At 39.7% G+C, this 22347-nt stretch overlaps 1 protein-coding gene across 4 annotated transcripts in view; it reads right to left on the bottom strand.

The window, feature by feature from the left end:
- The window catches only part of si:dkeyp-97a10.2 (uncharacterized), a 37759-nt gene that overhangs the window by 5952 nt on the left and 9460 nt on the right, over positions 1–22347 (bottom strand). For 2 of the 4 annotated variants that reach the window (XM_057834265.1, XM_057834268.1), the window contains exons 3-6: positions 11536–11595; positions 8500–8877; positions 4484–4723; positions 4323–4422 (exon numbers count right to left, since the gene is read on the bottom strand). In XM_057834265.1, coding sequence (XP_057690248.1) covers positions 4323–4422; positions 4484–4723; positions 8500–8877; positions 11536–11595 — 778 coding nt within the window. Of the gene's footprint in view, positions 1–4322; positions 4423–4483; positions 4724–8499; positions 8878–11535; positions 11596–12866; positions 13013–16320; positions 16374–22347 lie in introns of those variants that run through there. The other 2 variants (XM_057834266.1, XM_057834267.1) reach the window with 2 other exon arrangements.

Here is a 22347-nt window from a genome sequence, read left to right as displayed (position 1 = left end):
CACGCTATACAGGTTCACTAAACATAAACAAAAAGCGTCTCATACAAAAAATATAACATTTCGCTTACTAACATAATATGTACATTCTTTATAACAACCATACTTACGGACAAATCTTGTCCAAGGATCATATAAGCACAACATTACAACGTAGGCGTCAGCCCGAGACGTCGTGCAGCCATATTGAACTGGCAAGAAAACAATAAACCATGTCGCAAAGCGACCACAAGAGTTCGCTGTTGGACAGCACAAAAAGCCTTGCTGTAAAACTTACCAAAAGGCAGAATACTGTCTGAGCGGGACATGTGCGTTAATTGCGTCAAATATTTTAACGTGATTAATTTAAAAAATTAATTACCGCGCGTTAAGGCGATAATTTTGACAGCCCTAATATATATATATATCTATATATATATAAACCGAATTTTTTTTTTTTTTTAATTGACACGGCCATGTTGTGTTGAAGAAACGTATGCGGCGATCCGTTGCCGACCATTACGGTACGTGACGTCACCATTTTGTTTCGGTAATACTTCACTCTGATCGAATGATTTCGTCTGTGTTAAATTCTGCTTTTTTCACTCTTATTAAAGCACAGAATTTAGTTTGTTGAACTCATTTGAGTCAACGTTTATTGCAGCTCCGCAACTCGGACTATAACAAACGTAACACAACATAGACTTCCTGTGTCCGTCAACTATATCTGTCCCTCGGGAAACTCAAACCCAAATAACAATAGCTCCTATTGTTAATGTCGTGTCGACAGCGATGAGCTCTCTCGGATTTCTGACTTATGTTCTCACTTTCATTTTACCGTATCGATCCATGGAGAACACATTTATTCATCATGAGGAAACGACCAAGTTATACAGCAGCCTTTAAAAGAAAAGTCACATCTGTTTTGTTTTCTCCTGGATTCTGGTAAGTTCAAGAAGTTATCAGATCATATTATTGCTTGGGTTGTTCCGATCATGTTTTTTTGCTCCCGATCCGATCCCGATCGTTTTAGTTTGAGTATCTGCCGATCCCGATGTTTCCTGATCCGATTGCTTTTTTTTTTTTGCTCCCGATTCAATTCCAATCATTCCCGATCATTTTTCCCGATCGTATACATTTTGGCAATGCATTAAGAAAAAAATGAATAAAACTCGGACGAATATATACATTCAACATACAGTACATAAGTACTGTATTTCTTTATTATGACGATAAATCCTCAAGATGACATTCACATTATTAACATTCTTTCTGTGAGAGGGATCCACGGATAGAAAGACTTGTAATTCTTAAAGGATAAATGTGACTTTGTATATTTGTGACTAAATATTGCCATCTAGTGTATTTGTTGAGCTTTCAGTAAATGCTACTGCAGCCATTCAACCCAAATGCATGATGGGAAGTGCAACCATGACTGTGCGTAGGGGCACCAATTGATATATCTTCTCTGCGTTGGGAAAGAACATACGGTGTTAAGAAAATGATCAACTACTACCTTTCTTCCCCACATTGCCTCCCACGTTAATTTTAATTGCTTAATTGGGTTCCAAAGGCTGTCAAAATTCTGTCTACTCATTATATGCTGCATTTAGCTCTATGTATTGGTAAAACGGTGCCATTATAGATTGACCGCGACAATGCGTGAGTGGGTCGTGCAGCGCATGCGTTAATTATTTAACGTGATTAATTAAGAAAAAAATAATTACCGCCGTTAACGCAATAAATTTGATAGCCCTACTTTAAGCCAAAACTACTATGGATGAGTGTAAGACATTTTGTTTGCAACGTTATGTACAATTAGAAAACGATTTAAATAATTTTTTTTTTTTAAAAAGGCATGTCCGATATTTTTTTGCCGATTCCGATACTTTGAAAATGACGTGATCGGACCCGATCGATCGGGATGCCGATCGATCGGTTCTGATCACATCATCTTTAATTATTACCGTACATATTGTCAGTTTACGGTAATGTTTTGAACTACCAATGTGCTATGCTTGTGCTGTGTTTCACCAGTCAATAAAATGACATTTCTGTATCTGTACACGAGCTCTGTTTTCTTGTATTCTTCTATTTATTGGTGCTAAGATTAGGGTGCGAGTCATACACGGGTACAATAAGGCTACGTTCATACAACAGGTCTTAATGCACGAATCCGATTTTTTGTCAGATCTGTTTTTTTGGCGTGCCCGTTCAGACTGCCTTTGTCCATTGAGACCGTTCAAGTACTACGCTTGTGCACTAATTCGCAGTCCGACAAGCGCTGAGCAAGACGACCCACATGCACAGAAGCATCAAAACAAATGACCACACATGCTGGCTGTCATCCGTCATTCCAGGGATATCATATTTTGCTTTTTAAAAAGAGGACACAAATAACAGACATAAATAATCCCAGTTTAGGCTTATATTCAAAGTATATGGATCAATAGCATGCACGCACTGTCCGTGCATGTCACACACACATACGCGCAGTTTGCCCCAACTCTCGGCCGTGCAAGCAACGTCGAAATATTGCTTATATGGAGCAGACAGAAAACCGATCATTCTCAGGCTTATCCTCAACCCATTTTTAATTTTTTATGACTGTTGTCAAGTCCGACCCTTCCTAAAAAGCCGTGTTCAAGGCAAGCTAGGCGCTAATAACGCACAGCTGCACCGCTACCGTGGCGTCTCTTTCGCTTTTTGATGACGTAATTGCTGCATGAATTCCGATTTGAGTACAAACCGCCGCGACAGTCTGGAAAAATGTGGCCCAGATCCAGTGTTGTCAGTAATGCGAATCTGATTACTTTTTTCAGTAACGAGTAATCTAACGCGTTCATTTTTCTACACCAGTAATCTGATTAAAGTTAATTTCCTTAGTGTCTCTGTGTTACTATTTTTTCGTTGCCTCATAACGTATGTAGAATGAAGAATATTGTAATCATGTACGAAGAGCATTTTGAATAGAAAATGCTAAAACAAAAGGTTCCCGGTACGTGTTTCCATGACAACCTCTTAGCTATTTCCTGTTTTGGTTTCGCGTCACGTGTTGTGGGCCTGAGGCAGGTGGACATTCGCGCCGAGTATTGAGACGTTGCGTGGAAATGTTGATCTGTGGATATCCATGAATGAAGGTGAGTATTTTTACTTCATTCTGGAGGGTATCAGCAAAGGTTGGACCCCCTACATGCGTGGCCGTTTTGTAGCTTTGCCGTAGCAACGAAGGGCAGTCATTGCTCCAAGTTGGCAAGCTTTGCTTACATCATATGCGTGTTGCACATTCATGCCGTGAGGTGATGTGTTTGTTTAGCATCTGTGGGATGTGTTGTAAGTCCGACTGAGTGTAAAGTGCTTAGTTGCCGCCACGTTTTGTGGCCAAATTGACCGCGTGTGTGTTGAGAGGAGTACCGGGTTGTGCCCGCGCATCCGCGCCCGCCACCACCTTTGTGTTTATTTCAGTGTGCAATCCACTTGTGTGTTGTTGATTATTGTGCCGTCAGTTTGCATTGTTTTACATTGGCACTAATATGCTGTTAACCATAACCCGAAATTCAGAAGTTTTAGGCCTAATCTTAGAGTTAGCGGGGTTTAATTGGTAGGTGGAGTTGATTTCAACAAATTCCAAGCAGTTTGTCAGATATCTGTTAGTTTCAGGGCTCCGGAGTGGCTAAGCTAGCGCAAAATTCTGATATTCCCCTTTAAATTCAATCATCGGAAAGTCAATTAAATGTGATTTTTCTGTTGTCATTCTTATGTTGAGGCGGCAAAGGGAGAAAAATGGGTAAAAAGTAACTGATAGATTACTTTTAAAGTAACTTAGTTGCTTTGATAATGAAGTAATCAGTAAAGTAACTACATTACTTTTTTGAGGAGTAATCAGTAATCAGGAATTAAATTACTTTTTCAAGTCATCTGTGACAACACTGCCCAGATCGGATTTGAACCACATACGAAAGTGACCCAGATCGGATTTGAAATGGTCCAGTTCTATGCGACTTGTCACGTTCAGACCGTCAAGTTAATGCCTCACTCGAGTTGGAAAAACACAAAAAATCGGATTCATGCATTAAGATTTGTAGTATGAACGTAGCCTAATTTTCCCTAGATTTTAGTAAATTTGGGGCGCGCCTTATACACGGGTGCGCCTTATATTCGGGAAATTACGGTAGTCAAATTTAACCTCCCAGTTCAAATGGATTGGACGCCTATTGCTGTCAATGGCAGCCAGTGAGTTAGTAAATTCTGATTAGTGTAATGTTAGATCAATTTTTGGCTTCACTGGACATCCATTGCCGTCAATGAGCTAAAATACTTTGCAATTCAGGTGTATTTGACTGTACCTCCAAAGTAGAAAGGCCAGCCCTCCCCCTACGATCTGAAGGACAACCAGACATATGATCGCCACCGTCGCCCCGTTGATGCCTTCTGATTCGCATGGAGCTAAGAAAAACATGAACTTTAGTCTACAGCATGTATAGTGTCAAAATTAAGACCTGCTTACCTGCCGTGTAGGTGGCTGTACTGTAGCTCAGCTTGTTGCTGACCACGCAGGTGAAGTGTCCACAAATGGGGACTTTGGTGATCAGCAGGGTGGCGCCGTCGGGCGATACTCGACCCACGCTGCCGGTGATGGCGTCTTGCTCGTGCAGCCAGCTGAACTGAGGCTCCGTCCCCCACGCCTCGCCGCACACCAGCGACGAGTGCGATACGTTGATGCTCACCGATACGTGGTGCACCGCCTCTGCCACCGGCAAAAAGGTGATGTAAGATCTTCAGTTTTTTTTTTATATAAAACCCTTGGTAAAAATGAGTGAATCAGCATTCCTGAGTGTAATTTAAAGAAAATTCAACATGCAAATCTGCTAACAGTACAAACATGGACATGTTGTGTTGTCAATGGGTGTGAATGTATTAATTAGGGCTGCAGCTATTGAATACTTTAATAGTCGATTAATCGATGGACTAGTTAGTTCGATTAATCGAGTAATCGGATAAGGAACATGAACACTTAAAAAAAAAAATATATATATATATATATATATATATATTTTAATGAGGATCTATGTACAACAAAACAACAATTGGCCAACTTAAAAAAGTCCGCTAGCTTAATTGCTATAAAATGCTACTTTTTTTTTTTTTTTAACAATGCTCTTAACAAATGGTTCAGACACATATTCCCACAAAAAAAAAAAAAAAACGGCTAAATATACCTATAAACTAAATCAAGAATGTATTAAAAAACATTAGTTCAAACAAAAACTTACATTGGTCTTAACAGGGAGCAGTTGGATTCAGCCATGTAAAAAGCGGCAGACCAGAGGGCAGTGTATCAACCCTCATCAATAAAACTAAATGCAAACACTTTCAAAACAAACCATTACAACCCCACTTTAATTAAACGAATACTCGAAGCAACAAAATTGAATTCGAATATTTTTTTCTAATCGAATACTCCAGTTAATCGATTAATCGTTGCAGCACTATTATTAATACATGTACACTGCTGGCCAAAAGTATTGGCACCCCTGCAATTCTGTCAGATAAGGTTCAATGTCTCCCAGAAAACGATTGCAATTACAAATGCTTTGGTAGAAGTATCTTCATTTATTTTGCTTGCAATGAAAAAACACAAAAGAGAATGAAAAAAAATTAAATCATTATCATTTTACACAAAACTCCAAAAAATGGGCCGGACAAAAGTATTGACACCCTCAGCCTAATACTTGGTAGCACATCCTTTAGAAAAAATAACCATGAACAACCGCTTCCGGTATTCATCAATAAGTTTCTTCCAATGGTCTTAAATTCCAGCAGAGCATTCTTCTTTGGCCAACTGCTCCACGTCTCTGAGATTTGAAGGGTACCTTCTCCAAACTGCCATTTTCAGATCTCTCCACAGGTGTTCCATGGGATTCAGGTCTGGACTCAATGCTGGCCACTTTAGAAGTCTCCAGTGCTTTCTCTCAACTTCTAGAGCATTTTGAAGTGTGTTTTGGGTCATTGTCCTGCTGGAAGACCCATGACCTCTGAGGGAGAGCCAGCTTTCTCACAATGGGCCCTACATTATGCTGCAAAATTTGTTGGTAGTCTTCAGACTTCATAATGCCATGCAAACGGTCAAGCAGTCCAGTGCCAGAGGTAGCAAAGCAACCCCAAAACATCAGGGAACCTCCACCATGTTTGATGGTGGGGACCGTGTTCTATGCTTTGAAGGCGTCGTTTTTTCGCTATAAACTCTATGTTGATGCCTTTTCCCAAAAAGCTCTATTTTTGTCTCATCTGACCAGAGAACATTCTTCCAAAACGTTTTTGGCTTTCTAAGGTAAGTTTTAGCACACTCCAACCTGGCTTTTGTATGTCTCTGGGTCAGAAGTGGGGTCTTCCTGGGTGTCCTACCACAGAGTCCCTTTTCATTCAGACGCTGACGGATAGTAGGGTTGACACTGTTGTACCTTTGCATGACAGCTTGAAATTGACTGGATGTTAGTCGAGGATCTTTATCCACCATCCGCACAATCTTTTGTTGAAATCTCTCGTCAGTTTTTTTCTTTCTGTCCACATCTAGGGAAGTTAGCTACAGTGCCATGGGCTTTACACTTATTGATGACACTGCGCACGGTAGACACAGGAACACTCAGGTCTTTGGAGATGGACTTGTAGCTTTGAGATTGCCCATGCTTCCTCACGATTTTGCTTCTCAAGTCCTCAGACAGTTCTTTGGTCTTCTTTCTTTTCTCCATGCTCAATTTGGTACACACAAGGACACAGGACAGAGGTTGAGTCAACTTTAATCCATTTTAACTGGCTGCAAGTGTGATTTAGTTATTGCCACCACCTGTTATGTGCCACAGGTAAGTAACAGGTGCTGTTAATTACACAAATTAGAGAAGCATCACAGTTATTTTGTCTAAAGGTTGTGTACCAAGTATTAGACTGATGGTGTCGATACTTTTGTCCGGACCATTTGGAGTTTTATGTAAAATGATAATGATTTAATTTTTTTTTCCCATTCTGTTTTGTATTTTTTCATTGCAAGCAAAATAAATTAAGATACTACTACTAAAGCATTTGTAACTGCAATCATTTTCTGGAAGAAATTGAGCATTATCTGACAGAATTGCAGCGGTGCCAATACTTTTGGCCAGCAGTGGAAGTGGGATACTGTGCATAAAGTAGTGTTGCAAAAATATAATTTTTTTACTCACGATACCTGGTTGTGAGGAATTGACCGATGTCGACACAGTACTGATTAGAGCTGAAACGAATACTCGAGCAACTCGAGTAACTCGAGTTTAAAAACTGATCCGAGTAATTTTATTCACCTCGAGAAATTGTTTAATTTCGCCAGCTCTAAGCATCACGTTTTGCCCGGAAAAAAACCTTACTGCAGCCGTCAGCCGCTACAAACTACGCCGACGTTGCTAAAAACTACGCCCGCATGATGCTAGTGTGGCAGCAGGTAGTGTCCGATGCGTCTCATAGATATCCAAAGCATTTAAGACTAGATGCGAAATGACAGACTCGGCCGTGTCTGGGCAGCCTTAGTAAACAGCCGCCATCTTTAAGCAGTAGACTTGTCAGCGCTAATAAATATAACGTTACTGTCACTCGCTCACGTAACGTTAGCCCTTCAGAGGGCTAGGTTTCTATCGATTATGACCACTGTCGATGCGTGGCTAACGTGTCTTACATACAGGCTTTATTTAATCTGTAAAAACACAGCGCTGTAGAGTGATGAGGGTGTACAATTAAAACATAATAAAGCTAACTGTCAGTTTTAGCTCAGTAGTCATTTCTGAATAAAACACCAAGGAGCACTGGTCCCTAATGTGCTCCAATACAGCAGGTATCATACATTTATTTTGAACACTGCAAAAACTCAAAATCCTATCAGTACTTACAGTTTAGACTAACTTAAAACTTAACTAGATCTTAAAAATAGCTTGACAGAAATGGATTGAAACACGTGGAAAAAACACATAGCTTTCAAGTGATGTGTGTTATCAAGCGTAATTACATTTTTAGGTAAGAAATGTTTATTATTATTATTTTTTTTTTATAAGATCTAGAGGTTTTTTGAGTGAAAGCAGTGAATTTTTTTTCTAGTCACATCTGAGATACAATTGTTGGCTGTTTTCAACAATGTACATCGAAAATAAAGACATTGATTGACTGAAAATGGTTCAATATTGGATTAAATTTCTTTTTTTCTAATGTATATTTATAATTGCTCTTTACCTAAAAAAAGCTTTATCCGATTACTCGATTAATCGATAGAATTTTCAGTCGATTACGTGATTACTAAAATATTCGATAGCTGCAGCCCTAGTACTGATACTTTTATTGAAAAAAAATATACAAAATATATGCAGTAATTTAGCATTAAAATATTTATCATCACTTGAATGTCAACTAATTTCTATTATGGCTTGGTCAGACACTGCTTAAAAACACACACTCACTGTGACGTCAACAAAATATTTGAAAACAAGAGCAACAAGACCATAACCTCACCATATTCTCTCACGATGCAGCGCGCGGTGCTGGATTGGCCCTTCTTCCCTCTTACGGTGACGGCGTACACCCCCGCATCGGTTTTCCCGTAGTTGCTAAGGTGTAGAACGCTGGCCCCGCGTTCTAAGCTGGCCCGCACGTTTGGCTTGGTGCCGGCGCACTGGACGGGCAGCGGGAGGGTTCCGCCGGGACAAGCGGCCAGCGGGGCCCGTCCGTCGGGCGCGCCGCTCTCGGGCACCCGCTCCCACGTTACGGCCGACAACTCCTCCTGGGAGTTGTACTCGATGTGGGCGCGGAGGACCAGAGTGGAGCCCGGAATGATGTACATGGGCTCCTCGTTGGAGATGTGGACCGATATGCACTGGAGCACGTCGGCAACTGCAGTACACAAAGTACATGTTATCAGCTCACAATAATACAAAAAATATATAGCCTATTAGGAGTGGGAACCTCTTGGTACCTTACAATATGATACAATTTGCGATACAAAGCTCATGATAACGATGATCTGACGATAGGGCGATAAAAAGATTATTAGGGTTGTTCCGATCCTGTTTTTTTGCTCCCGATCCGATCCCGATCGTTTTAGTTTGAGTATCTGCCGATCCCGATATTTCCCGATCCGATTGCTTTTTTTTGCTCCTGATTCAATTCCAATCATTCCCGATAATTTTTCCCGATCATATACATTTTGGCAATGCATTTATAAAAAAATGAATATATCTATCTATATATCTCTATCTATATCTATATATATATCTATATATAATATATATATATCAGGGGTCGCGTTAACCGAATATTTTCCGTCGTTGACCGGTTTTTTAAAACGGTGACGGAAAAAACTGAAGTCCATCTGTCATTTTGACAGGTTGCAATTCACACCCCAGACCACAGGGTGGCGAGTGAGCATATTAATTAGCTATTGTCTCTCTTGATGCATGACGTCGTTGGCCTTACTCGGAAAAATGTCAAGGCAACTGAGTGTTTGCCTGGCACGGCCAGACTGTTCTTCCTGTATTTTTCAAACACTGAGAGAAAAGTCTGGGACCCAGCCTCTCGAGTAGGTACTAAATCAATCGACAAATCAGATTTGTTTATTTGCGTGACGTGTTCTTCACGCGCAACGTCACTCTTGCGCGCCGAAAGTCGTCTCTACAACAACACGGATGGCGGACGGGAGAGCAGAGAATATGTTGCAATCCGCGGTAAATTCAGTTTTAAATGAGCTAAAACACATCGACACGAGTCATTGACAACAGTCTGTCTCGCGCTAGCCATGTTGAATAAACTCCGTTCTCCTTGTATGTTTACTTCCGCGCGCAAGTCCCTCGTCCAGCCCTCGTCGCTTTGCTAACGGCACGTCTGCCCGTCGCTGATTGGTGCACTCCGCTGTCTGTTTGCCTCTTGTTAAGCTTGTTCGGACAGAATATTAATTAAAAATGAATGAAAACTAAATACTCTTGAATATGTCATTATTATCATTTTAAAAATGTAAGTGACGGGTAAAAATAGATTATGACCGGATTTTTATGACACTGTCAGTCAAAATGACAGACAACGAAAAAGTCTAGCGCAACCTCTGATATATATATATATATATATATATATATATAATAATAATTATTATATAATATATATATTTAATCGGACGAATATATACATTCAACATACAGTACATAAGTACTGTATTTGTTTATTATGACAATAAATCCTCAAGATGGCATTTACATTATTAACATTCTTTCTGTGAGAGGGATCCACTGATAGAGAGACTTGTGACTTTGTATATTGTGACTAAATATTGCCATGTAGTGTAGTTGTTGAGCTTTCAGTAAATGATACTGTTGCCATGCCCAAATGCATGATGGGAAGTGGAACCATGACTGTGCGTAGCGCTACCAATTGATATATCTTCTCTGCGTTGGGAAGTAACGTAAGGTGTTAAGAAAAAGATCAGTTGCTACCTTTCTTCCCCACATTGCTTCCCATGATGTTTCTAATCGTAGGGAGAGGGATTGTAAGGCTTTAGCCAATTAACAAAAGGCTCCAAAGGCTGCCAAAATTCACTCTACTCATCTTACGCTGCCTTTTATCTCTCTATATAGGTAAAACGGCACCATTACAGATTGAGCGCGACAATGCGTGAGTGGGTCGTGCAATGCGTGATACATTTGTAAAAAAAATTAATTACCGCCTTTATTGGGATAAATTTGATAACCCTACCTTAAGCCTAAACTAAAGACTCTGGATGAATGTAACATATTATGTTTGTAATGTTAAATACAATTAGAAAACAATTTAATTAAAAGAAAAAAAAAAATTATAAAAAAGCATGGCCGATATTTTTTTGCCGATTCCGATACTTTGAAAATGACGTGATCGGACCCGATCGTTCCGCATCATCTCTAGTCCAAATATAACCCGCAGTTAGGGCTTGAGGTTAATTAAAAATGGAAGGAAATATCAATATTTAAAAAAGATACTGTATTGTAATGTGTGTTTGGATAATGAAAATAGCACATTGGCTAATAGCAAACTGGCTGTGAATGCTCTGTTTCAGTGCCATTGAAGGCACTAGACGTCCAATCTAACTTTAATTGGACGTCTAACGCCATCAATGGGAGTCGATGAGATCACACAGACACTATTCTAGTGGAAGATATTGGTAGCAACCGTTTTTTATTTTTTTAAACAGTGACACGTTTTTAAATTGATACATATATTCTTGGCAGGAGCATATCGATAACCTTTTTGGATACAAAGAACACATCACCATTTCGATATATTGTCACACCCCTATTGCTGAAATAAACAAATCTTATTTCCTGTTCTCCGGTTCCCATAATTTTCTTCGCGTTCCTCGACAACATATCAATTGACTCCTGATGCTTATTTTCCTGATAAGGTCACGTAACATGGAGGGAAGCCAAGCTGTGCCAAAGGGGGACAGGGTGGGAACAGGTAGTACTTCCCATGGTGTCCAGTACACGGGACAATAGTCAACCTGAGCCAAACAAGCCATTCATCACTTACACAGTAGCAGCAGTGTGGCAGCTCTCCAGCACAGGAACTCCAGCAGAGCCATGACGCCAGCTGATGTGGACACAAGCGTATATTTGTTTAAGACAAGGGCCATTGACGGCGATAGACATCCGATCTGAGTGAACGTCGATTGCCATCATAGGCGTTATTTTATTCTATTTTTTGATATCGTTTGATGCTAAACTGAGGTGCGCATCTGAAACCAGCAGTTTCATAGTGCTAAAAGTGATAATAAAGGATTTTAGTTGAGTTTAACTTCAATCTTGGACTCAACTATTGCCTGAGCTTAGCCTTAAAAAAATTAAAAAAAATCAGGATCTAAGTAAAATAAAAGAACAATTGGCTAACTTGCATTGCAAAAGTCCACTAGCTTAAATGCTATAAAATGCTAATATTCACCAGAATAATCTGGTGCGGACCAGATAGTTTCGAGTGGGCGTTACATACTGTCTGGTGCACACCAGATGGTTTAAATTTATTTTATTTTTATTGATGTACCTTTAGGGGCTCCGTATGTTACACACACAAAAAAAAGGATTACTTTTTTTGTATTTTTGAAATGCAGCTAGTCTAAAGTGGTTATTTTTTTTCCCTTCGAGTAGAATTTTGATTTTCAAATTGAGTTTGTTTTCATTCATTTTTAGAGCAAGATTATTCACATTTTTTAGACTACATATTTTAGGTGAGATTTTAATACTTTGGATTTTTCTTTGGTCAACACCTCTTGCAAAAAATACATTTAAAGGTTAATTTATTTCACTTTTTGGAATGATTTTTTTATTTAAAAAAAAATTACATTATGAATTAATTTTAAATCAATAAAAAATATTTTTAAATAACATTTTAAAATTAGATTTTAATGCTTTTGGTTTTTCTTTATTCACAACAAACAAAACAAAACAAAACAATACTTTAAAAAAAAAAATCACCATTAAAAGTTCATGTATGACATTTTCATCAGGAAAAAAATTGGTCAACATTAACTATATTTTTAGTCGTCATCAAAAAAAAATATTTTTTTTTTTCAAAAAAATTCCATTTAATTTGCGAAAACCATTTAAAAAACATTTGTTTACTTTATTAACATTTGTGCCAATAGATAACTACAATCAAATTCTAACAAATCAGTCTATAAACTAAGATAAATATTTTTAAGATTTCAAAGCTTGACATGCAAAAAAAAATCATTTCACAAAGTTTGAGTAGGCAACATTTTAGCATAACCCTTCTTAGATACGAACAACCACCACTTAAAAAGCAATATCCCTTTTGTGCTCGGCAGCAAAGATGAACTGTCACGTCAAAGCTGGAAATCCACCCACCTTCCCCAAAAGGTTTTCTGTCACCTTCCCGACAGTCAAAGTGCAGGGCTGCCAAAGTCCCCCCAAAACGATAAATCTCAAAATCTTAGCGCATACCCAGTGATGGACATAAACTGGGGTCGGTAACTCAGTTGGAACGAGGCGTCGCCTTGTTTTCAAGCAGTTTCCTCACGTTGATCTCCACCCCTTTTTCCTGTTCACTACAAGCTTCCTCTGGCCTCCGATTTGACATGTCTATTGTTAAAAGCAGCACTTCTTTAAAAAGTGGCCAAAAGTTATCTCTCCATTAAAGCAGTTACAACAAATCATTTTCTGACCACAACTTTTCAAGCAGTTTTGACAGGCCAAAAGCCATCATTCAAAAAATCTGACTGACAATTACAATAATTGAGGTACTGTGCAAATCAAAACGTCACTAAACTAATCGAGTCACAGAAGGTTGTTTTTCGGTCATAATCTTGCGCTACGACTTGTTAAGGAAAAGTTTGAAAGTGCCCCAATATGGCTTACGGTCGTAACAAGTCATTCTGTAAATTATAACTTGGCTAAACTCAGTCAATTATTCATGGGCCCCTCCACACTTTCGCAGGCCCCTCAAGACGATCATCTGCTGTGTGGGGGGTACAAGTAGAATTTTCTTTGTAGTCAGACAACCGGTCAAGCGGCTACTAGAGATATTTTAACGCTTAACTACTAGTCCTTCTCAAAAAATTAGCATATTGTGATAAAGTTCATTATTTTCTGTAATGTACTGATAGACATTAGATATATTTAGGGCTGTTAAACGATTATTACAGCTTAAAAATGAATTAATCGTAATTAATCGCAATTCAAACCATATATAAAATATGCCATATTTTTCTGTAAATTATTGTTGGAAAGGAAAATAAGACAAGACGGATATATACATTCAACATACTGTACATAAGTACTGTATTTGTTTATTATAACAATAAATCAACAAGATGCCATTAACATTAACATTCTGTTAAAGCGATCCATGGATAGAAAGACTTGTAGTTCTTAAAAAGATAAATGTTAGTACAAGTTATAGAAATTTTATATTGAAAACTCCTCTTAATGTTTTCGTTTTAATAAAATCTGTAATCTGTAAAATTTTCAATCAAAAAATAAACTAGTAGCTCGCCATTGTTGATGTCAATAATTACACAATGCTCATGGTGCTGAAACCCATAAAATCAGTCGTACCCAAGCGCCAGCAGACAAACACCACAAAACACCAAAAAACACAAGTAACAAGTGGACATGAGACTGTGAATGAGTCAAAATCAGACAACGTAAGCAGATAAAGCAATGAGTTATATGGTCAAAATTTTTGTTTTGACTTGTGCACCGAGATATTTAGTACATTAGCTCATGTTAATTTAATTTTAGGGCTGTCAAACGATTAAAATTTTTAATCGAGTTAATCACAGCTTAAAAATTAATTATTCGTAATTAATCACAATTCAAACCATCTATAAAATATGCCATATTTTTCTGTAAATTATTGTTGGAATGGAAAGATAAGACAAAAGACGGATATATACATTCAACATACTGTACATAAGTACTGTATTAGTTTATTATAACAATAAATCAACAAGATGGCATTAATATTATTAACATTCTCTTAAAGCGATCAATGGATAGAAACACTTGCAGTTCTTAAAAGATAAATGTTATAGAATTTTTATATTAAAACCCCTCTTGATGTCTTCGTTTTATTAAAATTTGTAAAAATTTTCAATCAAAAAAATAAACTAATAGCTCGCCATTGTTGATGTCAATAATTACACCATGCTCATTCATTATGCTGAAAGCCATAAAATCAGTTGGACCCGAGCGCCAGCAGAGGGCGCCAAACACCCAAAAACAAGTAACAAGCGGACATTACACTCTGCTGTCATTTTAATCTGTTTGAGCGGGGCATGTGCGTTAATTGCGTCAAACATTTTAAGGTGATTAATTAAAAAAATTAATTACCGCCCGTTAACACGATAATTTTGACAGCCCTAATTATATTATATTATATTATATTATTATTTTTATTGTATTTACTTTTGTTCCGTGAAGAATCCAGAAAGGGTTATTTGATTGTGGCTTTCTGAAAAACAATACATTTTTACGTTTAGGCCCTCCTGCAATCGTCACACCTTTTCTGTTACAAACTGACCCCGGCCCCTCATCAGAGAAGGGAAAGGTTATGTGGCCATCACAGGAAAAAGTTTGGGGACCCCTGCTGTATGATATTTACACCAAATGATATTAACCGATAACACTTAATTTGACAGTGGCATCATAAGACTGTCATGAGACCAAATGAACCACCATGAAGCCTTCAAGAAGCTTCATTTGGCAATCAGAGCTGCCATGGAATGAGACAGTCAACCTCTGCTGCCACCTGCTGTCAACACTGTTGTCGTCCAACATGCCTCCGAGCATGCATTGCAGCGCTACTGATGTAAATAACAATCAATTCATATTCCGCGCCAATTATTTCTTCAGTTAGTGTTCCAGTTGTCATGGGTCATTTCACGTCATTTCCTGTTGATTTTCGGTCACTTCCTTTTCCTTTTGAGGCATTTAAGGATCACTTCCTGTTGAATTTGGGTTACGATTAGGGCTGTCAAACGATTAAAATTTTTAATCGTGTTAATTACAGCTTAAAAATTAATTAATCGTAATTAATCGCAATTCAAACCATCTTTAAAATATACCATATTTTTCAGTAAATTATTGTTGGAATGGAAAGCTAAGACACACGACGGATATATACATACAACATACTGTACATAAGTACTGTATTTGTTTATTGTAACAATAAATCCACAAATGGCATTAACATTCTTTCTGTTAAAGTGATCCACGGATAGAAAGACTTGTAGTTCTTAAACGATAAATGTTATAGTAATTTCATATTAAAACCCCTCTTCATGATTTCGTTTTAATAAAATTTGTAAAATTTTCAATCAAAAGTAGAGTTAATATAATAAGAATAAGAATAAAAATAACAATAATAAAAATACAGTGAAAAGTTTTACGTGTATTTTGCATAGCTATTTTGATATGGAATGCCAGTTCATTTTGCATTGTTGTTTAACTGTGTGTCAGAATAGGGCCTCATTACTATAGACTGAAGTGCTTTTCTTTTTGTGAACATTATTTTTTTTGGGAGAGATAGGAATATTATTTTTGTTGTGCTTTCACTAAACGATACTTACAGTAGGGAGAACAAGTATTTGATACACTGCCAATGGGAAAACCCATTGGCAGTGTATCAAATACTTGTTCTCCCCACTGTATGTTTGTTGTGAAGGAGTTGCCAATTAAATGGCGCGGTCCAAAGAACGCCTGTGTCCATTCACCTCTACTGTATAACATATATCTGTACATATCTTACCCAAAATACAACAAGAGACACATAATTGCCACTAAAAGAAAGAAAACTTACCGAAATATGTGTGGAGCACAAATAGCAATTTGCATTGCATTGTGAATACAGCATAAACGTCTCACAACTACTAATTCTCCCACGCTTAGAAGAAATAAGATGAGTATGGAACGGCGTTGCCCCCAAGCGGCCGGTGGCATTCTCTTCACTCTTAATGTCCATAAACGGCCTCATTGTAATCTGTTTGAAGCAATATGCGAGATGGTCATTCACCCAAGCGCCAGAAGAGGGCGGCAAAACTCCATAACAACAACTGAGCGTTTCAGTGTACTGTCATTTAAATCTGTCTGAGCGGGACATCTGCGTTAATTGCGTCAAATATTTTAAAGTGATTAATTAAAAAAATTAATTAACGCCCGTTAACGAGATAATTTTGACAGCCCTAGTTACGATGAATACCATAATTTTCAGATTATAAGGCGCACCTGACTATAAGCTGCCACCCACCAAATTTGATATGAAAACTGCAATTGTTCAGAGATAAGCCGCAGCTGTCCTCACTGTATTATGCGATATTTACACCAAAAGATATTAACCGATAACACTTTCTTTGACAGCGGCATCATAAGAAATGAACCACCATGAAGCTTTCAAGAAGCTTCATTTGGCCATCACTGCTTCCTTGGAAAGAGACAGTCAACCTCTGCTGCCACCTGCTGTCAACTCTGTTGTCGTCCAACATGCCTCCTAGCATGCATTGCAGCGCTACTGATGTAAATAACAATCAAAATTCATATTTCTTCAGTTAGTGTTCCAGTTGTTTCATTAGTTGCTAGTTATGGTATTTGGTAACATTTTATTGGCGCCATAATTATGACATGACACTGCCATGAGCATTAATGAATGCTTATGACTGATGTCATTTTGTGTCATCCGGCAAATTATCTCTTTTTTTTTTTTTTTTTAAAACCTGTCCTGTTCAGCTGTTTGACACGGAGAATGGAAGTCTAAGTGCCCGGATGGTCTGAACAGTTTTAATGTTTCACATTAAGAGTCTGACATACACCCTTTGTGATCATTCAACATACCTCATTTATTATGACAAAACAGCGAACAGGAAGGGGTTATGGGGGAGCAGAAGACGCACCGAAACGCAAGAGAAGAAAAAGAAGAAACACAAACAACAACAAGAAATACATTGAACGCCTAACTACACTACCTACTAATATGTTGGTGCTATCGTCAGCTAAATGTATTTCCGGTTGACTCAATGTGGGGGGCCTGTTGACCAGGGAAAGAGGGGAAGAAGGTGGGGGAGTCTATAAACTAAGTGATAGAAAGGGGTAGAGTGTACACAAATCATCTCTGTGATTTAGAACCCAGTAATCATGTGAATCCCTAGTGAGTGTAAGCCTGTATGCGACCGACCCTACGCCGCCCCGTCACCAATCCCGGCACCGGGACCCCCCGCCCGAGCGCGCCCAATAACATCCAGCCGCACGTGGGCCCCGTCGGGCACGCAGCAGCCACGCAGACGAGCGGAGATGCCACGCGGGCGCCGACACAGGGCCGCGACCCCAACCCAGCCAGCCCGGGGAGGGAGGGCGGGCGGGGAAGCGCAGCCCATCCCTCCTCCCGCAGCCCAGCAAAACAAGCCCCCCCACCCCCGGAATCCAGGGTGGTCCCCTGGGCCACCTGCGCGCCCATCTACCGGCCCTCGGGGATGGCAAGAGGGGATGCACCACCAACCCCACGCCCGTCCCCAACCCCGTCTGCCCACCCGGGCCACGAACTGCCGCCGCAGCCCCCCAGCCGACAGGCACGCCAAGGGGCCCCCAGTGGCCCACCAAGCCCAGGGCAGGGCAGGGTCCCCCGCCCTAGTAGGCAACATCCAGCCGATACACCGCCGCCCAGCCAGCGATCCGTGGCGGAGCACAGGGCGGATACCCACTTAGAGAAGAGAGGGGAAGGTGGAGGCAGGAGAACGCCGAAGGGGCGACGCGAGACCGGAGCCCCGACCTCCCCCCACTCCCGCGGCCTGCAGCCCAGGCAGAGAGGAGGCCACGCCTCGGGAGCCATGCCATAGAAAAAAAGTGTGGGATGGATGTAACAGAGTTAGTGACAAAATTTGCCAAACAACACTGAATGACATATATCATAAGAATTCATTAATGTCCATGTTAGTGTCATGCCATAATTATTACAGCCTTATGGCAGTGTTATGACACCTCTGTCAAATAAAGTGTTGCCTATTAAGCCGCACTGGACTATAAGCCGCTGGATTTAAAATGAGGGACAAAAGTAGTGACATATAGTACGAAAATTACGGTGAATATGCCATATTTTTAAAATTGAACAGCACACAAATGACTACTGAACACAACTGTGACTTAATCAATCTTCATGGGCCTTCCATTGTCTGGGTTAGGGGTTTGTCCTTCACGTAAATATGATTGGCTCAAAATTTCTCCCAACCCAAAGTGTTGTCAATGGTTCACAGGCCGCATTCCGACCACTCATCCGCCGCTCAATGTGAAGGGAAACCGGTGACAATGTAAATCCCGTGTGCTGTAAAATACTCTTTGTGCTGTTGCCTGGTTATCCCGCTCAGACTGAACAACACATATTGTCTTCGCTTCTGAATTGTACGTGAATTTCTCAGCGTGTGTCCACATTCCCTTGGGAATATCGGCCATTTTGGTCAAGCGATGAGCCTGTTTTGTCAACCTCCTTCCCGGCAATTGAGCACTTATTGACGAGGAGGGGAGGCACAAAAATGAGCCATTATGATGATTATTACGGACGCGCTTGCCGTTCTGCAGAATCTTTTTGAACAATTACTCTGCTCTCGCTCCCACTGAGTGCTATTATGACTGGATTTAACCAGCGGGGGGCACTGACACACAAGCTGCGCATTCATGCCGGCCCGGGGGTGCAATTTTTCTGTGTCCAGAGTGAAAAAATCTACTGCATGGAATTTACCACTGTGAGAAATTTCAAACATGTCAGATTTCCTCCATTCTGTTTAGCTCTTAAATCAAATATTAACAATTTGAATTTTCTCTCAAAGGCGATGGAGGTCCAATCCAATTTGACTGGGGGGCTGGCAGGTCCAATCGTTGCTAGACCTCCCAGTCAAATTGGATTGGACGTCTATTGCCATCAATGGCAGCGAATGAGTCAAAATCAGACAACGTAAGCAGATAAAGCAATGAGTTATATGGGCAACATTTTTGTTTTGACTTGTGCACCAAGATATTTAGTACATTAGCTCATGTTAATTCAATTTTAAGACTGTCAAACGATTAAAGTTTTTAATCGAGTTAATCACAGCTTAAAAATTAATTAATCGTAAGTAATCGCAATTCAAACCATCTATAAAATATGCCATATTTTTCTGTAAATTATTGTTGGAATGGAAAGATAAGACAAGATGGATATATACATTCAACATACGGTACATAAGTACTATATTTGTTTATTATAACAATAAAACAACAAAATGGCATTAATATTATTAACATTCTGTTAAAGCGATCCATGGATAGAAAGACTTGTAGTTCTTAAAAGATAAATGTAAGTAAGTTATAGAAATTTTATATTAAAACCCCTCTTGATGTTTTCATTTTAATAAAATTTGTAAAATTTTCAATCAAAAAATAAACTAGTAGCCCGCCAACACAATGCGCATGGGTGCTGAAGCCCATAAAATCAGTCGCACCCAAGCGCCAGCAGAGGGCGACAAAACTCCAAAAAACACAAGTAACAAGTGGACGTTGCACTGTGCTGTCATTTTAATCTGTTTGAGCGGGGCATGTGCGTTAATTGCGTCAAATATTTTAACGTGATTAATTTAAAAAATTAATTATCGCCCGTTAACGCGATAATTTTGACAGCTCTATTTAATTTAGAAATTCATTATAAGTAGGGGTGTCCAAACTATGCCCTGCGGGCCAATTACAGCCCACTGCCCAGTTTTTATTGGCAAATTTAGAAAATATGATTGAATTTGGCCGACACAAGAAGCTTAAAGTGCGTATGACAGGAGAAAAAAAGTCTTAAATAGCATTATTATGTGAATTAGCATCATATTTTCAGACGATTCGACTATATACAACAATTTAGAAAAGCGCAGATGACGAGAAATTAGTCTTTTAATCTGGCGGATAGCCATGCCTACCATTATAGGCATTTAGCGTCCCCAACAGGTGGATGACATCAGCGGGAGAATGGACTCATCAGTTTTACTATCCAGCCCATTGAAGGGGAATTATTCAGAACGAGGAAAACGCGATGAAGAGAGCCGCAAAATGCCATTGTTTCAGTCTCTCTACTCCAATATTTTTACAGGATATTTTTTTTATCCAAGTATTTTTCCCCAATAGCTAAATAAATGGCATGGTCATGACAAACAATAGTCTTGTGCTAAATGGAATATGAAATAATAAAAATGCATTTATTCAGGACGACATGGCAAAATTACTCCATAATAGTCAAAACGGTCGACTTCACCTTTACTGTCGCACCTCCCGAACGATATTTTATGCCACCTAAATGGGGCTTATGTCATTTCCCTTCCCCGGCTTCGGAGAATGTAAGCAAACCAAGAGGCGTGACAGCTAGCCGACTGCTAACCCGAACTGAGTGATGTTTCAAAATCTTCGAAGCGGAAAATCACACATAACTAGCACGAATCATTTCACATGACGACTGGGTTCTCTATTGTCTTCGCCTAATGGCAACCCGCCAGGCGGCGAACAAGTTAGAGCTCGTCATTCCCCTGCTGAGGGCAGAGGGCTCGTTTGTGGGGAAGCAACTGGACAATGACCGCCGGACAAACCGTCCGACGTCGGAGGAGCGTGTAGCTGCCAAATGGTTAACACGAATATGGCAAAATAATGCTTTATTACACGGTGAAGTCGTAAACAGCGAGACTCAGTGGAGGAGGGCAGCTGCAGTTGTTGTGCAGCTAACATGTGCAGCTAATGTGTATTAGGAGAGCTTTTTACATGCCCATCCATGATCAAACGTAAGTAGTCCTTTATTTAAAGAAAGTTAGTAGTGTTTACTTTGTAATCTCTGTATTCGCGGCTATTTTTAACCCAAAGTTGCAATTTCCGATCGGTCGGAAAATTTGACAGAACACCGGGCACATGAAGAGGGCAATAAGCCGAGTATAGTGCTCTCCCGGCGGGGGGATGTGCGACAAGCCGCCAGTCGTCGGCCGAGGGGACAAGGAGCATGTCAGCCACCTACATATTAAATGATCCCAGTATTTTACATAATACAAAACACGATGTTTACTGACTTCCTCGTAAGTCCCATGGTCCCACAGTAGTAGGGCTTGTTTTGGCCAATATCCACCAGTGAATGGGAACCTTTTAAAACCCAAAAAAGGCTCAAATGCCTCTCCCTCGTATAACAAAATTTTTCTGTAGCCGTTTGGCTGGCGTGATGCGAAAAATAAACGGATTAATCCGCAAAATCAGCTGAATCCTTAGTCCTTCTCATACAACAGTACGGCTCTATAGTGAAGAGGACTCCTTCCCCCGTACACGTCACAGCGCCCTCTTCCTCAATGCAAGACCGAAGTCGGAAGTCTGTCATTTTTGTAGCGCAGGATTGAAAAAATTTAATAAATATATCGATCGCTTCTTCAAACATCCAAGTGGTCCATTTCATTCAGGAGCATAAAATACCGTGTGTATTATGAAATAAACAGGCTTTTTCGTGTCACAGGCACTTTAAACTCAGCCTACACTCTGTTGCACTTCTCAGCTTTACCACTAGATGGAACCAGTCCCTTAAACAGCGCTGCATCATTAGCTCAGGGGTCAAAACCTGACAACAAATTTTGTTGAATCGTTTAAATCGGGCCTGCAACCCAAAATGTTGAAAGAGCCATATTGTAGAAAAAAAAACAACATATGTCTGGAGCCACATAAAATTGAAAGCCTTGTATATACCTTATAATGAAGGCAACATATGCTGTATGTATCTATATTAGCTACGGGATATTATCCTACTATCAAAATGACTGAGTTGGCTACAAATACAAAATGAGCCTTCATAATTACCGTATTTTCC

The sequence above is a fragment of the Corythoichthys intestinalis genome, chromosome 4, assembly GCF_030265065.1.
Source record: "Corythoichthys intestinalis isolate RoL2023-P3 chromosome 4, ASM3026506v1, whole genome shotgun sequence".
NCBI lineage: Eukaryota > Metazoa > Chordata > Actinopteri > Syngnathiformes > Syngnathidae > Corythoichthys > Corythoichthys intestinalis.
Note: the sequence above shows the minus strand (reverse complement) of the source record. Positions and strands in the feature narration are given on the sequence as shown.